Source organism: Pagrus pagrus, assembly GCF_965226575.1.
Source record: "Pagrus pagrus genome assembly, chromosome: 3".
Taxonomy (NCBI): Eukaryota; Metazoa; Chordata; class Actinopteri; order Spariformes; family Sparidae; genus Pagrus; species Pagrus pagrus.
Genome location: NC_140187.1, coordinates 2,763,214 through 2,777,112, shown reverse-complemented (window position 1 = coordinate 2,777,112; position 13,899 = coordinate 2,763,214). Strand labels below are relative to the sequence as shown.

General features: G+C 42.1%; 1 protein-coding gene across 2 annotated transcripts in view; it reads right to left on the bottom strand.

The window, feature by feature from the left end:
- Positions 1–3,292: 3,292 nt before the first annotated feature.
- angpt4 (angiopoietin 4) overlaps positions 3,293–13,899 on the bottom strand; it is a 72,847-nt gene continuing 62,240 nt past the window's right edge. For both annotated transcript variants that reach the window (XM_084349601.1, XM_084349602.1), the window contains 9 exons: positions 11,209–11,364; positions 11,012–11,133; positions 6,776–6,860; positions 6,297–6,444; positions 5,755–5,867; positions 5,492–5,593; positions 5,244–5,410; positions 4,974–5,107; positions 3,293–3,961 (listed from right to left, as the gene is read on the bottom strand). In XM_084349601.1, the coding sequence (XP_084205727.1) occupies positions 3,801–3,961; positions 4,974–5,107; positions 5,244–5,410; positions 5,492–5,593; positions 5,755–5,867; positions 6,297–6,444; positions 6,776–6,860; positions 11,012–11,133; positions 11,209–11,364 (1,188 nt within the window). In that variant the 3' untranslated portion in view covers positions 3,293–3,800. The remainder of the gene's footprint in view (positions 3,962–4,973; positions 5,108–5,243; positions 5,411–5,491; positions 5,594–5,754; positions 5,868–6,296; positions 6,445–6,775; positions 6,861–11,011; positions 11,134–11,208; positions 11,365–13,899) is intronic.

Sequence of the window (13,899 nt, the reverse complement as noted above, 5' to 3'; positions counted from 1 at the left end):
TTTTTTTGAAGAAGAAACAGTGACACGTCACACCTGTAATCCCACCTTAGACAAGCTTTATTAACATGTTTTATTGTACAAAACTCTGCAGACTGTTGACAGCTGAGTGGACAAGCTTTGCTACACATCGCAGTAAATAAAATAAAATATGTTTCAACCTGAAAAGTTTTTAATTTGTTAATGTTTGCAGTATTTAAAACGGCTTCAACACAGAACAAACAATACACTGTAACAATGAGAGCAACGATCATTAAACTCCATCTGTCCTAAACTTCACCACCTTCTGTTCCATAAAGTGCATTTTAACAAGATGAAGTACAGACTTGTTTATTCTGACAGAGACGTTTATAGGCTTCATACACAAAACTGTATTGACGACTATGTAAAGAAGAATGTTGCAGGATAATAATCAATATTGGCTCAATCAATATTACTGTGTTTGTTTCTTTTCTTGTTTCTTCCTTTGAATCTTTTAATTTGTCAGTATAATGTCCACTGGCGACTCCACTGGTTCCAAAAAGAAGTCTGATTGTATGTAAGCTCATGAAGAAATGACCCCACTTCGCTCTTGATTCATCACCTCGGTTAACAGTTTTCCTAACGACTTTATAGTCTCAGTTTCTAGTTTCAAGTCTTCTTCAACACAGCATTATGTTCATTTAGTAAGTTTTGGTTCCATTGACAATAAAGTAGATGATAAAGCCTCAGGTTCTCAGTCAGATCCAATCCTTCCCAACTCCACCCTCTCATCCAAATATGGTCACTTCTAGGTCCAAAAAACCAAGATGGCGATGTCCGTAATCCTAAAGTTAAGGTTTCAAACAGTGGCCCCTTTAACCCTTTCTCTCGCTGTGCTCCAGATTTGTAATCATCTTGTTAACCTCCTGATTTCATAGTGATACAAACTGAATGGGTTCAGTTTAGGACTAATCAAAAGTCACTTTACTGTCACATCCTTGTATTCACTCTCTTAATCTGTGATGAAGGGTTATATGGAGTCAGGGGCGTTGAGGAAAAGCCATTCGCTGATAACCCAGAACATCATCCTCTTTAACACAGCCTGATGTTAGCAAGTGCGGATGTTAGCGTTTAGCTCAAAGCAGCGAGGTTCACAGAGCTGCTAGCAGGACTATAGTATACTTTTATTTATTTATTTGTTGCAGTCATGTATTTCTTGTTGACATTATTGATATTGTAATACAAGCAGAATATTGGATCAATTAATATAAAATGACCATGATCAGACCATGAATATCCATGTGTGCTCCTGGTTCTTCAGCTTCTTTCCAACTGTTATATGTTATAACTGAACAGCGACTGTCACTCTTTGTGTAACACGGACACACATCGAGTTCAGGTGTTACACTCAGGTATCAGTTACCTGCTAATGACACATGAGTTATAACATGACTCCTCTTCGTTTTCTAGGTTTTCTGGTCTACTTTTTTGTCACAACATAAAATTCTGTTGATAATCTGGTAAAAAATTCTGTGTCTGTAATTTATGTGTGTGTGTGTGTGTGTGTGTGAGACATACAATTCAGATTTTAACAAGCACTGAATAATATCAATCTGTCCTGTAACTCATGTCACGTCTGTGTGAGTGTCATGAGAGTGTGGCTGTGCATGCTGAACAAAACAGAGTCCGACAACAAACAAGGCAACGATCAGATTCAGATTGTTTCGATTAGGAAGATGATTAAAGCAACATTTCTGTTTCAGAGTCTCGACTCTGCTTTCATTTCTTCTTCTGTTTATTTCCTTCCTTCTTGCTCATTGTTCAGACTTTTAACATAGAACAACTGAGTAAAGATCATTTCTTCTTCTTTCTTGATAAAATTTCAGAGGCTACAGTTTATTGATCGAGATTTAAAGTGTTGCTGTGTCAAACCTCTGGCATCCTGTGCAACAATGTGATTACATCTCCTCATAAAAATTCTGCCTGCTCGCCATTCTTCTTCTGAACAATAATTAAAACCATAATGTCCAAAGTCTCTCCATCTACATGTCCCGTCCTTCAATTATTCCACTGTTTTCGTTTGTGTGGTTCTCAGGAGTCGTTTAGTTCGAAGAAGAAAAACTTCAGGTTGATCCTCAGTGAAGCTTCGTCACTAAAGTGATTCACACAACACTTCCACCTCCCACATGTAAAAATGTTCATTAATATGCACAAACATTAGAAATCAGATGACTGGCTTCATTAGAAGATGTCAAATTAAAAGCATCAAGCTGCTCAGTTTTCCACATGAGTCCATTGCTTTATAATCGCGTAATAACCTGTATGTTTCAGAAGCCTCACTTTCTCATGTTCAACCAGTTTAGTTTTATACACAATGAAAACAGCGACCTCAGCCCAGGTTCATATAAACTTCCTTGGTGCTGTTACTTGTATTATTCTCTTCTTCTATTTGCATTTTGTACATCACGGACAGAGAGATGATCCACACTGATCGTCTGCATCTGTAAGCTGAAGGCGACAGAAAGGTAACATCTTCAGTTCACATCCTCTGAGGGATTTTCCCACCAATATTGAACAGGTTCCAGTTCATGCACCTCATACTGAACCAGTCACATAGCAGGTTTTCCTTGAGCTTAAGTACGAAGCAAAGCAGGCATGTCACATTCTCCATGTCGTTGTGCACTGTGCATTGCCCTCTGTTGATGATGAATATAACAGTACCACTCAAAACTGGTGGAAACACTGGTTGGTTTGCTTGATAGAACCAAGGTTCAAGCACCAGAGCTCCCTTGATGGAAACTCGACCGTGACCGTCATATTTGTCTGGATGTCCAAACTGGTGGTGGTGTTTTGATTCCTACAGAGTCGATATGGTAGAGAGAGATGTTTTAAGGGGATGGAGGACGGTGTGACATGATTTTCTGTCACTACAGTGACCAAGGTGTGTCTTAAGACATTTTTCAGCGAAACCAAATCGTCACAAAATGTTGGCCAAAGAAGAACTAGACCCTGATTACCAGCTGAAGGACTCAAAGAGGAATGTTCTCACGTCAAAGGTGATTAAGTTCATGGTTATTAACTGCAGAGGTATTTTGAAGTCTGTGAATCATACAATGTCTAATCCGAGAGATGCTTCGTCCCATGAAGCTGCCAGTATGCTCCATCAGAGGTTAAATGACTCACCGTCCCTTCACACTCTTCCAACATCAGAACTGTGGGACACTGTATCTGATCATCTCAGGAACTTTTTTGAAACCGATAATACGACATTTACACCCACTTGATGCAGCGACGGGCCGGCTGTGTGGAGCTGACAAAGGAGCCGGATCTCGAGTCTCTCTCTCACAACATTTTCTCAATTTTTTATTAAGTACAAAGAAGTGCAACACTTCCACCTCCACGTGTTGAAGTGTCCTCGGACAAGATACTAAACTTTGCTCCAGATGTTTAGACCAGCACCTTGTATGGTAGCTGCTGGTGTGTGAATGAGTAAGTGGCGAGTGTGCTTTGGATAAAAGTGCTAAATAAAAGCAGCCTTTTAACTATAAACATTTTTACCTTCCAACAACTCGAGAACTTCCAGCCACGATCGGTTATGAAAACAAAGTTTCAAAGAGGAGGAATAAAATAAAACAAAACAGCATCCTCTAAAGTCGGAGCTGCACCGAGGTGGAGCCAGAGGGTTTTGTTTGAAGCTGTAGGATTGTACCATCAGGGCAGTGGAGTGGAGGGTCAAACCGTCATGGAGCCGGAGCTGAGCGGTGTTTCACATCATCAGGACGGCATTTTGGAGGGGCGTTGACAGCCATTGGGTCGCACCATCCGGAGGTGTAGGGGTGTTGTTAGAAGTCATAGGGTCGTACCATCATGGAGGTGGAGCGCAGGGAGTAGCTGGGGCCTCTGAAGTGGTGCCACTTGATCCCGTTGAGCTTCCTGATGTTGTGGCCGACTGTGTAGTAAATACCGTTCAGGTTGGAGAAACCACAGGCGTCAAACCACCAACCTGACGGAGAGACAAAGACATGGAGGGGGATGAGTCGTGTGAGATGAGGAGGGAAGAAGAAGGAAGGTTTGACTTTACAGTTTTCATTGTTGGACTTGAGGGAATACTGTAGATGTGATTATTTTTATTTAAACACTCACATTACCACTTCTCTTCTCTCTCCTGATCTTTTCTTTATTCCCTCTGTTCATTTCTTTTCGTCTCCGTCACTCTCTTGACTCTCTGTTTTGTTGTGATTTTAAACGACTCGCTGACTAATCGTGACCAGCAACGTCTGCTCCTCAGAGACATCAAAGTTTTGTCGGCGCGATTAACTTAATGGGCGATCGCAGCCCATCGAGGGGAGGCTGAGGAGAACTGGAGGAGCTGTTTGTCTTGGCGCTGACACAAGGTGAAGGGTGACGGAGACAGATGTTTGAAAGGCCGGAGCTTTTTCGGGAAAATGTGGCTTATTTTGATCGTCCAACAACAAAATATGTGTTTTTGGAATCGTGGAGTATTTTTTTATTTGGTGTGATTTATGACAGAGATATAATTCAATGACAGTTTAATAAACTTTGATTAAACAAATCAAACTGCTATCATTTTTGTGGTTCCACCCTGTGAAATCACACATGAGTTAGATATTTACTAGAAAACTTGTTTATTTTAGTTTGTCTTTCCAGGGAACGGACATGTCCAAGAGAAACGGCTTTATTTGATGAGTTCACATTTAAAATGTATTTGAGCTGAAACATGGCGCAACCCAGAGAGCCCAGAGGACGGGAGAGGACGGGAGAGGACGGGAAAAGAGAAGAGAAGATGGGAGAGGACATGGGAGGAAAGAAGAGGAGAGGACATGAGAGGAAAGAAGAGGAGAGGAGAGGAGATGACAGAAGAGGACAGGAGGAGACATGAGATGTCAGGAGAAGACAGGAAAGGAAATGGGAAGACATAAGAGGGGAGTTGAGGAGAGGACATGAGAGTCAGAGAGAGGACAGGAGAGGACAGGAAAGGACAGTAGAGACGTTACCTCCAGTGAGCATCAGGGCACATTTGCAGTGGTCACAGTTGTCGTTGTCCTGGTCTCGGGTGCTGAAGCCGGTCCCATGGGAGGCCAGACTGCTCTGTGTCCCCGCTGTCCCGCTGTAACCTCTCAGATACAACCTGAGGGAGACGACACGAGACGAGACGAGACAAGGTGAGTGAGGGACGGACTGATGAAGACATGAGGATTTATGATTTGTCTGAATCAGTACAGTATATATGTGTGTATACTTCAGGTAGTGTAACTGTTAGTTACCTGTACTGCTGCCTCTCATTGGTCAGTGTAAATCGGTCGTACTGGGAGTGGGCGGGGTTTCCCTCCCAGTCCTTCAGCTCCACCCTCAGAGAGTACTGACCCTGACTGGTCAGCAGGTACAGAGCCTCATTACCCAGCCAGTGTTCTCCTAACACGTCCCCAAAACCCTGCAGCAGGAGAGGAGGTTCAACTTCAGGTTTTTATTCTAAAATCTGTTTTAATTAATCGCTCTAAAGAGACAAACGGACCATTTTGTACTCCCTCCAGCTCCTCTGGAAGTCCACGCTGCCGTTAAATCTCCGCTGGAAGACGGTCCAGCCTCCACCAGCTGTCTCCATGTCACAGTACACCTTCAGAGAGGAGACGAAGAGACTGTTGATACTAAAAACTGTTAATAAATCTGCTACTTGTAATAATCATCAACTATGCGAGTCATTTTATGAGACGACCGAAGCGACTGGAGAAACAAGGTGCTGGTGGAGAGCGACTGCAGCTCTGACGGAGGTCGTACCTGCACAGGTTCAGATCTGTTGCCGATGTAGATGTGATACAGACCGCTGACAGAGTAACCGGCCTTGTAAGCGTCTGCACAGTCCCTCCATACCTGGGCCCGCGGAGGTGACCCTGAACACACACACAAACGTTTAGGCACAAAAACCACTTGGTTAGGGTTAAAAAACATCATGGTTTGGCTTAAAATACCTGTGTTGGTCACCACAAAAACACCTGGAGGTGGTCTGACTTCCCGTGAAAAATACCGGTTTTGTTTGCCAATAACACGGCTGAAGACGGTTCAAAATGACCCCACAGACTCGAAATGTCCGTTTGGCAGCCTTGTTGGCTTGTAATAACACCACCCTACTTCCACCTCCTGATGTGAAAGTCATTATAATCATATAATGTGAACGCGATATGCCAAGTTTGGTAAAAATGTCAACCTTGGACGTGTTTGTGGTTTGCAGAAAAACTAACATTATATTCTGGAGACTGAGCTGCAAATATTTAATCACAAAGTTACTGAAGGCCAATACAAAAAAGCAGTAAAGAGTGTACCTGTAGTCGTAGCCACCATGTTGATGAGTGTGTGGACGGACTCCATCAGCTGCGCCTGCTGCCTCTGCAGAGCCGTGTTGTTGCTGCTGGCGACTCTCAGCTGCCTCTCTAACGCGTCGATGGCCGCCATCTGAGTCCTGACGACAGACTGAGAGACACACATTCGCTCCTGTTGAACCACTTTGTCCTGTCAGACTTCATACATCACATTTATAATTTCTCTGCTGGCTGAGATTAAAGTAGTTTGACAGAACAGAAACAGTGAAATAAATCTTCTGCACACTCAGATCTGTGTAATTTACAGTTATGAGGTCAGATACTCGCTCTTCATCTCGCACACTGAAAGCTTGGCCTTATAAATGTAAAACACACGCCGGCTGACTCTCATAAAAACGTCCCTGAGGTAATCCTGACATTATTAATGGTAAATACATGTTGCTTCAGTGTAAAACACACAGATGTGATGTTACTGACTGTACCTGCAGTCTGTTCTTCTCCTCCTTCATGTCCTCCAGCTCTCCTCTCTGCTGAGACTCCAACTTCTGAACTTTACTCTCCAGACGACTGAAAAACAGACAGAGAATAAAAACAGAATTTAAAACACTCCATTCACAAAGATCCACTCAAACTGCTCTTCTTTAGTGTCTTTTTGGTGCCAGTGTGCAGTAAATTACTGTGTCATCATCCCAGAATAACTCCAGGAATGTGTCATATTAACGTCAGACTGGTTAACATGAAGGCAGTGTGTTTGTCAGAGGGAGGACACGAATCCAAACTATTTGTACAACAAATCTGTCCGTAATGTACCAGAGGTTGTAACTCCGGAGCTACTCCCTCCTGTTAGAGAAGCTGTAAAACAGAGAAATAAAGATTAATAACCCGACCATCATTCTTTCTGCCAGAGCGGACTACAGTCCACGTTATCTCTGCAGCTGAACCAGCAGAACAGCTGCTGAAAATAGACTCTGCCTCACAGTTAGATCAACAACGTAGGAGCCAAATGAATGAAACCTGATGAAGGAGTGGCAGCGGCTTCAGAGCAAAACATGGGACTCTGAACGTGGCTGAACGTCTAGTTCACACTCACTTTTCTGGCTCAGGAACAGAAAGTGAGGTGGGGGGTCTGCAGGAGTCGGGTGGGAAAATGTGTCTCCTTCTATAATGTTTCCCACAAATATGGATGTGTGTGTGCTTTAAATGTGCTTCGGGGTAAAAAAGCATTAAACACATTGTATCAGCTGGTGTCCATAATCATATAATAATTTAATATCTCAGCTCCTGTGAGAAGGCTCATCATCATCTTTCAACAGTTTTTTCATACCGAGGGTTGGTAAATTATTTTAGAAAATATCGTAACATCCCAACAGCCATCAATAAATGTACCTGACTGTCTGCACACACTTGTGAGACAACGGTGAGTAGTAACAAAAGCTATATGTGTTATTGCATCGTTATGATGATGTTAGGTCAAAGACACATGAGGTGGATGCACACGGATAGCAATGACAATGATACGCTGCACTCACAGTACACAGCACCTCTGACTCTCGTTCAGCAGCTAACATTAGCACAAAGTACGCACCGACAGCAGCGAGCAGTAACTGCCGGGCCGAGCTGCCCTTTCAGACTGAGACAAAGTTGTTTATTTACGTGTTAATTAGACCACAAAAGCTAAGCGAGCACTTGAATGAAGCAAACAAGCCAATCACACACATCTCCCAGAAGAGGCTCGACTTCCTGAGTATAAACATCTAAAATATAAAAATGTATACATACTGTGAATACCTTCTTTCTTTTACTTCAGAGATATCTAACATCACCCAAAGATTTCTAATCCTCCTTTAGCAAACAGGGAGGCAAACTGATTGTAGGTGGATTTACAGGCTCCACTGTTCTCCTGTAGTTCACTAACATGTGAATATCAGTACATTAACACTCAGATATGTAATGTGAGATGTGTTATTAAAACATTTGTAGCTTTTCTAACCAAACTGTGCGTCACGAAGTCCAGATTGTGCTGAAGTGTAGCAGACGAGTGAGACATCATCCTCCATCATCCTCTAACCTGCAGCTGCATCACGTCGCTGCTTCACACTGATGACTGATATCACTTTACATCAGTAGGTGAGACTTTGGTCACATTAAGAGCTGAAACACATTATCAGCTCCGGCTTCTGATCACTTCAACATGTTGACCTGCACGTGACTGAGGCAGCAGCGTTCACTGTGATGGAGACCGATGGGGAGTCGCTGATGGTTGGAGAGCTGCGGTTTGTACAGCGTGTGTGTGTGTGTGTGTGTGTGCAGATTAATGAGTCCCCAACATCTGCTGTTTGTTCTGATTATAAAGGATGCCAGGTGAACTGCTTTAAGATCTATACATTATAACCTGGCATGGTTAATGTGGCTCAGATATTGCAAAATGTTGTATATTTACAATTATTTTTCATTATCGATTAATCTGATGATTATTTCAACAATCAATGAATTGTTTAGTCCACCAACTTTTAAAAAATTATATAAAATGTTCATTACAATTTTCTCAGAATCCAAAGTGACTTCTTCAAATTTCTTCTTTTGTCCGACCAACAGTCCAAAACCCAAACACTCTTCATTTACTGTCATAAAAGACAAAGAAAAGCAGCAAATCCTCACATTTATGAGGCTGGAACCAGACAATGTTTAATGTTTTTGCTTGAAAAATGATTATAATGATAAAATTAATTATTTAAATTTGACTTTGCTCAACTAATCGACTGATGTAAACAGTGTAATGTCTGCAGTCTGTAACAGAACAGCTAGAAAGCTACCTGTGTCTGTGTCCTCTTCTATCTGGAAACATTAACCAGAAACTCTACTTCTAGTTTCAGGACATGTTTTAACAGCCGCATTGAAACTGTTTCACAACTCATTTGATGAAAAAACCTGACACTGTAGCAGCCGTCATCATGTAGTGGATCATTGGAAACAGCTCATCAGACCTGCTCCACCTCATTAAATTCTGGTTACTATTATTCACACAATAATCAGAAGCAGCTCTCTGAAGAGCAGCCCATTGCTGTCACAACCTTTTTAAAGTTTTCAGGTAAATTAAAGGATTAAACGCTTTGCGGTTGAGAACATTTTCCGACCTCTGAGGCTTTTAGAAACCTCTTAAAAACCTCCGGGATTATCTCAGGAATGCTTTGTGACGAAATGAGACCTTACACCTTCATTTGCTGCAATTTAATTTGCTGATGCAGATGTCGGCTCATGAGCTTGACAGCTTCAACGGAGCTACAGTATGTTTTAATGAAATACGACCAGAGCAAACTGAACAGACAGAAACCCTGCGTCACTCCTGTGTCACAGCTCGCGTGATGTGATGACGAGGATGTGATCTGATGACTCTGAAGGTCATGTAGTCTGACCAGACCTCGACGTGTGGTCCGAACAAAACGCTCCTTGTTGTCAAAAAATGCGAATCACTGACTAAATCTGCCAGGTCACCATCATGACAAGAGAAGGAATAATAATCTGTTCATTCTACTACAGGACAGACTTGATGTTGGCTGCAATTAGGTGGAAAATAATGAGCTGAAAATATCGATATCAGCAATCAGCCGAGACGAGTCGGACATGAGCAAAAATCCAATATCCTGCATGAGTTATATGTTTGTATCCACTGACACAGAGAGGAGTGAACATTAAATAATTTCCCTCTTTCCCTCACACACACACACACACACACACACACACACACACACACACACCCTGTTTGTATGATATCTGTTACTGTAAACAGAGAACACGCTTGATAATGACTCATGGCATGTTTTACGCTCAGAGCTCCGTCCAAGTTCACCTCGCAGTGAAAAATAGTGAAAATATTGTGATTATAAATATTGGTGTGTCTCGCAGCAACAGCTGCGGACGTATTTCCATCATCTCTAATGACTTGCTTGTGTTTCAAATATTCTCACTGTTCAGTTGTGAAATCACTGATAAGGCTCATATTTGGGTCGGAGGAGGGTGGATGTCATTTTACTGAAGTTATTAAATGTTTTAGTGGGAAAAAAAAACATCAGACACAAATTATTGTTCGAAAGCAGAGTAATTACTAATGTCTTTAAACTTGTCTGGAGGGATTTTTAACAACTGACGCTATTTGTTAAATGTCTTTTGACTTAAAAACTGTGATGGAATGTAACTAAGTACATTTACTCAAGTACACCTGTTTAATATACCTGTTTATTTTCTATTTCTATACTTCCACTCCAGCTCATTTTAGGGGCAAATACTGTTCTTTGATCTGGGTTAACCTGCTACATTATTAACATTGCCAGAGGGTGAGTTTGCCTTTTTCTTTCTTTCTTAAAGGTCCCACATCATGCTCCTCTCAGGGTCGTACTTTTATTTTGGGTGTGCACTTGGAAATGTTTAAATACATACTGTTAAAAAAACACATTATTTTTCTCACAGTGTCCATGTGGCTGTGCGGCGGTGAATATATAGATGTGACATCGCAACGTGAAGTGACGCCTTGTTTGAAGCCACCGTTTCTCAATATGGGCTGTGTGCATTTCTCTGAGTGTTTTGCTACATTTACAGAGTTTAGATAGAACCTGGACCTGCTTTATAATAACAGAAATACATGTAAATCTCTCTACGATATGGGACCTTTAATAAATGAGTGTTAGTTAGAATCTGTCACTCAGTAGTGGAAACGTTTCTACCTGTTCTTGGCTCGCAGCTGACTGATCTCAGTCGTCTGCAGCAGCAGCTCCTTCTCCAGCTTGTTGGTCGACAGAGAGTTCTCCAGAAGCTGGATCTCTATACGAGACGTCTGGTTCAGCACCTGGTGGAGGACAAGACATTAAATCCAGACGATCTGCTTTCAAGTGACGAGATAATGAAATTAGCGGCTCGTCACCTTGGCTTCGACCACGTTGAGTTTGCGAGTCTGCTCCGCTGTGTGCGTGAGCAGGTTTGTTCCGATCTCCAGCATGGTGGCTGTTTGGTTGTGGACGACGTGCGGCGGTATGTTAGCGACGTTCGGCTTCATTTTCTTCTGAATGACGTTCTCCAACTGTGGATGAAAAAGATAAACACAACAGAGAAAGGATGAAACAAGACAGATGACATGTTTCAGATTTTTCTTTCTTTCCACAGTATATACTCAGTTCTGTTGAGCCTTTCCAGAAGCTCAGCATTGAAATACTTCATTGTGAGCACTGAAACCTCCCACTCAGTGCATCAGGTTTACCAAATCAAACATCAGGAGGTCTGGTATATAAAGTTGCAGGTCTCTACATCTCTGGGAATATCACCCGATGCCAGCTCGCACTGCCATGCTGTGACCTTTAACCCCTGATAAATAAACAATCCATCCATGCAGCCGTGTATCCATCTCTCAGACTCCACGACTTCAGGATATCAGCGCCACTGAGAAGCACAGAGACTTGATAAATATATCACTGCACCAACAAACAAATTGGTCCCAGTGGGACGACCAGTAACCAACCAGACTGTTTGATGAGTCACTGGGAGCGAAGTTCAGACCAGATCACATCTGAGTCAGCTAAATATCACTTTTCTTAAATGAATCCAAACACAAAACTATTTAATCATCACACTTATTTTCAGTTTGAGGAGCAGAAGAAGTTTTGGTACAAAGATCTTTTCTGAGGGAAGAGGCTCCACTCTGTAGCATCACTTTGAGTGTTTCTGCAGTTTCAATAACTCCAACAGAGGAAGTCACGTCATTTTCAGGTGACACATTCTCCACGTTAAACTTTCTTTCATATCATATCAATAACTTACCCTCATGAACTTAATGTTTTAGATTAAGTAGTCTCCAGCTGTTATTTAAACGTTATAGTTAATCGATCGATTAACAGATCGCGACACCTCCAAGATCGATCGCAACCTAAAGTTGTCTGATCCAACGTCACACAGACGCTTACACAATCCTCTAGGATAATTTTATGAAAAGGAAATGTTTAGAAAACTATCATCTACACCTGGACCAAGATTTGTCTCATTATAACACCTGAGATATGTGTCAGATTTCTTTCAACAAAGTAAGTGCAGTAATTCATGAGAAAAGAGGGGAAACGTTTAAATAATTTCAATTGAATCTGTTCACTAGTTTCAGAAATGAAACACAAAAGACCCAAAGAGAGCCATTACAGTTTGATTTAAATGTGTTTGTTTTGACTGCTGAAGGCCGACAGCTGACTCGTTTTTCGTAAGTGCTGACTAATCCTCCGGTTTCACCAGCGTTATGTTTTCGTGGTTTTATTCCTTTCAACTGCTGATCTTATCCCCGCTGATTGACTTTATCATATTCATCATTCTTCATGCACGCTGACGGCACTATTACTCATTTTCACTACTCAATTAAAGTTACTCAAGAGTTATTATGTTTAGTCTGCTTCAATTCAGCTTCAGATTAAAACAAGCATCGCTCTGTTCAATCAGAAAATGATTTTACGAGTGCAGAGATACGAATCAAAGTGGCCTCTTGGAGGGACTTTTGTGTGAGCGAGTAAATTGGGCTAACCTGGAACAAGGACAGAAAGTTAATCAAATAATCAAACAAGGAGAAAATAGCTGGAACGAGCTGGTTCGTTTCTCCCTCCTGCTTTGCTTCCTGAGATGCTGCGCAGATAAACTTTGACGAAAGCCAAAATCTCCACCTGGCTGCTGCTCGGTCCAACAGCACAGAGACGAGAGGGGGGATAGAGGCACAAAATAACTGCAGCGTTGCTTTGAACACACGGCATGAACACAAAATGTTGTTAGTGATCGAGAACGAATAAATATTTAAGATCCAACAAGAAGAAAAAAAATTGAGAATAATTGAAACAAACAAGAAAAGTTCAGCAGGTTCTTTTTTGGTCTTTTGTTATTTTTTCATTGAGTCTCCAGAGACACAATGTGCTGACTCTTTAATTGACCCTTATTTCCTGCTGCAGAATTAGAGCTACACACACACACACACACACACACACACACCCTCTTCACACAGACAGAAACTGGCATACATTCATACAAGCACGCACACACACAAACACACACACACATAAACTACACAAGCTGACCAGCGAGCTACGCAGACAGCCCCACGTATGGAGGGCTTGTTGCTGAGACGCTAACTCAAACCACATGTTGGCTTCGCTGTGATCTGGCCCTCTGGGTGACTTCACAGAGGGAGGTGGGAGGGAGCTGGGTCACCAAACAGCCCCGATAACAAGACTGACGCACAGGCAAGTAGCACTGATAGAGATCTGGGGTAACAAGTGCATGGTGGGTCGCTGGAGTGTGTCGGGATCTGAGCTGGCAGCTCCGGACTGGAGTGACTCCACCCAGGACGGCATGTGAGAGACGGAGGGGTGGTTTGGGAAAACTGCTAAATATGAACCATGTTTACGTTTAGTGCAAAACAGAGGTGGAAAAAATGCACAAATTGTTTCCTCGAGTAGAAGTTCAGATACTTGTGTAAAAAAGTAGAAGTACTGAGTCAACCTTTTTACTCCAGTGAAAGTAATAGAGTACAGGCTCTGAAATGTACTCAGAGTAAAAAGTCTCCCTCTGAAGGACATTTGTGGTCAAAGTTGAC